This window comes from Megalops cyprinoides, chromosome 7, assembly GCF_013368585.1.
Source record: "Megalops cyprinoides isolate fMegCyp1 chromosome 7, fMegCyp1.pri, whole genome shotgun sequence".
NCBI classification, from domain to species: Eukaryota; Metazoa; Chordata; class Actinopteri; order Elopiformes; family Megalopidae; genus Megalops; species Megalops cyprinoides.
In genome coordinates, this window is record NC_050589.1 from 35928583 (window position 1) to 35932947 (window position 4365).

The following is a 4365-nucleotide window of genomic DNA, read 5'->3' on the forward strand; positions in this document are numbered from 1 at the left end:
AATAACCATGGTTTATTTTCTCTAGTTATTTCATTTTTTGTCTACCTCAATCATTTTAGCGCCATTTCCAGCTATAGTTTAGATATGATAAGCAATGGTAAGCAGGAAGTGATCCTGTTTGGGCAAGACCGATATGGTCTCATAGAATTGGCCTCACTACGCCATTCGAATGGACCTGAAAACTGACACGCAGAACATATCAAACAGATAAGCAGAATGTATCAATGAACCTACATAGATATGCGTAAGTTCCTCATAATTTCCTTTTTTAACACAGCGGAGAAGTAGGCCTGTTTCTTATAGAAAACTCGACTAAAACAACGTGGATGCTACAAGGCCTCGTATGTTCACTTTTGAACCAACAAACACAATCTTTAATAGAGCTCAAATAATTATATCAAATAATTTCGAGACGGGAGGGGCGGGTGTTTATTATTGATTATGTGGACACGGATAGAGGGCTATTTACATTTTCTACAACTAAAATGGTGAATTATGGTTTTGAACGTATTCTGTTGTTTTAGAGCATAGGAAAACATGAAAACAGATGACAGCTATCGAGTTTCCAATAATCGTCTACACACGGCAGAGTAAATGTAAACTTATTTCTACATTCTTATTTAAAGCCATTCTGTCCCCTTTGTTTTTCTGGAATTCCACGCTTCCAAATATCCCATGAGCGAGATCATGTGCTCCACTTCGAGTAATAAAATATGTAAACAAAACAGACATACGACCCAGTGTGGACGTGAATGAAAACCACCCAAACGTGTATAAAACTAATTGACACTCACTGTTTTATTGAGCACTATGATTATCACAAATACACTAAACTTCGTTTATTGCATTTCACAACGATCTGCGTAAATCAGTCTAAAACACAACGGTATCACCACAAAAAACTAAATCTTAATTTAAAATCTTATTTTGTATTACGCCAAATACCTCACAGCATTATTGATATTTTCAGATAGACAAAAACGTTCAAGGTCAGCGCCTTTCCTGGTTTGTTCTGGCCTTTTTCACATAGAAAAAAGGGAATGTCTCTCCAGTCTTGTTTGTGAAATAAATAGAACAATTGTGCATTTAACCTAGGCTAATGGGCCAACGAGCAGCCCTCAAAACACCTGGATAAAAATGTCCTTCTTTCTCCTTCATCCAAAACATTTTTTCTTAAAAACCATCCTCTTATTTTGATTTCAAATAAATTAAACCCTGTTTAGCGTAAAAACAATCCATAGGTATTCGCAATTAATCCATGCTATATAACATGCATTTTATATAACTGTGGACTTAAAGGAAGACCTTCTTGGGGCTTTTTCTCTTTTTACGCACGAGAAAACTACGAAGAACCAAAATATATTATATTCTATAAATAATCAGTCTTTTTCTTTCCCTTCTTGAAAGTTATGTCTTATAACCTTGTAATATCCTCGCCACGGTCGGCTCCAGACACCCGGGAGAGTTCCTCGGAAGCTGCGACCGTGCTTGCAGCCGCAACAGCCGCGACAGCGCCGGCTGATGAGGTTGTGTTGGACCCGGAGGATGCGCCAGTGGTCGATGATGATCTGACTTTGGTGTTAGGTAGCCTATGGTCTTTTTTCCACTTCATCCTGCGGTTCTGAAACCAAATTTTGATCTGTCGTTCGGAGAGTACCAAGGAATGAGCAATCTCGATGCGTCTTCGCCGAGTTAGGTAGCGGTTATAGTGGAATTCCTTCTCCAATTCTAAGACCTGCTGGCGCGTGTAAGCAGTCCTAGACCGCTTGGGCTCCGCTCCATTGTAACTGGCGTTCACTGGAAAAGGAGAGAAGTAAAGAGAGAACGGGAGAAAGGAAGGGTGCAAGGAGTGAAGGAGGGTGTAAACAAGAGTGGGCGCATTTAGATATGAAAGGAAGTAATAAAGGCGAATCGCGGTGGTGGTATATAGTGTTTAATACATCGAAAATGCTTAATAAAAGGTTACTTAACTGTCCCTAATGAGGAGAACATTCACGTTGAAAGAGGCGCTGAATTATTTATGCAACATTACAAAGCTGAGATTTTTTTCTTGTCCTCTCTCCCTCTCTCTCCCCTCTCACACACATACATAACAGAAAAGCCACATGGCAATACGGCTGCCCAGAGTATACCGCAGCTATAAAATTTATGGTGGGTGTAATTACCAATGCCGAGTCGTAAATCCGCCTCAATTGTGCCATTTCAAAGGCTTCTCTCCTATCGTAGCAGGGGCTGGTTTGGAGATGAGGGCAAAATAAAGAGAGAGAGAGAGAGAGGAGGAAAGAGAGAGCATGAGAGTGAGTAAGACAGACACACAAGTTGCCTACCGGTGCTGACGTGAATTTTCTTCATCCAGGGGTATACTACGGGTTGCTTTGCGGAGACTGTGCTGTTTGGATGCTCCGGTGCAGCTTGGTTGCAGGCGGAGGACGCGGTCGATGGGGTAGAAGGGGATGTGGGTAACGGTGGGGGCTCACAAGGAGCTGGTTGCCCTTTCCCAGCAAGAAGGTGCCCAGAATGGGGTAGCCCATGCCCTCGTTGGGTGTCAGGCTCAGGGATGCTTGCACAGTTATACTGGCGCTCCTGGTATGTCGCTCGCGGAGGATACAACTCCTGGTGATGATGTTGGTAGCCAGTGTCCCTCGTGCGGCTGTAATATTCGGGGCTGTGGTCTGGGATGTAGTTATTTTGCGAATATTCCTCGCATGGAGGAAATTTCGGATCGATGTAGTTAGAGTCCATCAAATACGAGCTCATGATCATTAATTTCTGGAGTGGAAAATAATTTTTCTAGCTTTGTCGTTTTTCTGCTCCATAAAGCCCTCCTACTAGCGAGCGACCCTGTAAAGTTACTTTTACCACGTGACACAGCGGCCCAATAGCAGCGCGAGAGGTAGTCCCCGGATAAGGAACCAAGGCTTCCGAGCGTACCCTCTCTTCTCGCCATCGTGTGCGTAATTGTGTGCGAGTGTATGCGTGTAGGCCTGTGTGTGTGTGTCACACGAAAGTGGGGCACCCACACTTTTGTAATTGGGTTAAGATAATGATTTAGAAATGTATTCAAGAAAAATGGATGTAAGGTGATCCAATCTGGTCTGCTACGATGGGCAGGCGGGCAACTGTGCATGCTTGACTTGGGCAGGTACAGGTAACTCAACTCAGGAAACTGTCGGAAAAAGAAACAAGAGTGACTTGATTGCAATATACTTATGATTAGATTAATCACTTTCACCATTTGACATCAGAATGAACAGCGTTGCACGTTGGTTTTTAAAGGAGGAAACACAAAGATTATTCTGAAGAGGGTCTAGAAAAAAATATGGACGTGAAGACAATAATGATTTAAGAATAAAATGTCGTGTGACTTACTTTATCTTATTTGGGGCCCGATTCAGCCTAACGCTGAAGGCTGACTTTGAGAAAGTATGACTTTTTTATTACTTGCACAACAGCTGTCGTCAATCAGAAATATTGCACAAAATTACCAAAACAGTAACAAATTGGCTGATCAGAGCTGAGCACTCACAGTTCTGCTGTTAGATCGAATCAGGCCTTCACTTTGAAAACCAACAAAAATTTCGGAGTTTACATTTCGGCACATCTGAGCGATTGTGTCGGAAAAAATTAAAACTTTCCTATAGGTAACGCAATTCTTTTTGAAATGATGGCAGCACACAACACTTGAACTGATTTATTTTTACCTCACATTGAAATGGTTGATCAGACTCATCCAACTTCGCACAAGTTTACACAAGGTTTTTTCCAGATCCGGATTAATGACCATATAGTGATTCAACGGGGGTAAATTTCTGTGAAAACCCAGCGTTATTATTATGTCATTGTTATGATTATCAGTACTATTAATATTAGTTTATTAGGCCTTGTCAAAACACTGGTTTGGTTGAAGAGAATGACATCAAGACAATTCTTCCAAAACTGAAATGTCACCCTAACACCAGATATTTTAAGAACGCCAGTGTTGCGACATTACATCATTTGGAAAAAGAATAACACTTTCCCAGTTCAAAACCGTTCCCACACTTATGTCATCGCAATATAAATATCGAAAAAAAAAAAAAATTCAACAAACGTTTGTGGCTGCATTGCCTAGAAGCGCGTTGAGAAGCCATATGAATGCTTTTAAACAGGTAGAATTTGTTATTTTAATATATTTCTCGTCCCTATCCTGATTCGACATAACTCTTTTAAACCTACATGCTATGTGAATGATATTCCGTTGTCGTTATTGATGGGTGAATGCACTGAGATATATTGTCACACGTACTTTGTATACATTGCGTTATAAGTACACAAACTGGCGTATTCCCAACGATGTGAACTATTGGTAAAGGAAGAAACTGTAAA

General features: G+C 41.1%; 1 protein-coding gene across 1 annotated transcript; it reads right to left on the reverse strand.

Annotated features, from left to right (window-relative positions):
* Nucleotides 1-1000: 1000 nt before the first annotated feature.
* On the reverse strand, nt 1001-2835 carry LOC118780488 (homeobox protein Hox-C4a). The gene is made up of 2 exons (XM_036533011.1): nt 2328-2835; nt 1001-1797 (listed from the first exon to the last, which is right to left on the reverse strand). The coding sequence occupies exons 1-2, from the start codon at nt 2761-2763 to the stop codon at nt 1415-1417; spliced, it is 819 nt and encodes a 272-aa protein (XP_036388904.1). The 5' UTR covers nt 2764-2835; the 3' UTR covers nt 1001-1414.
* Nucleotides 2836-4365: the final 1530 nt, after the last annotated feature.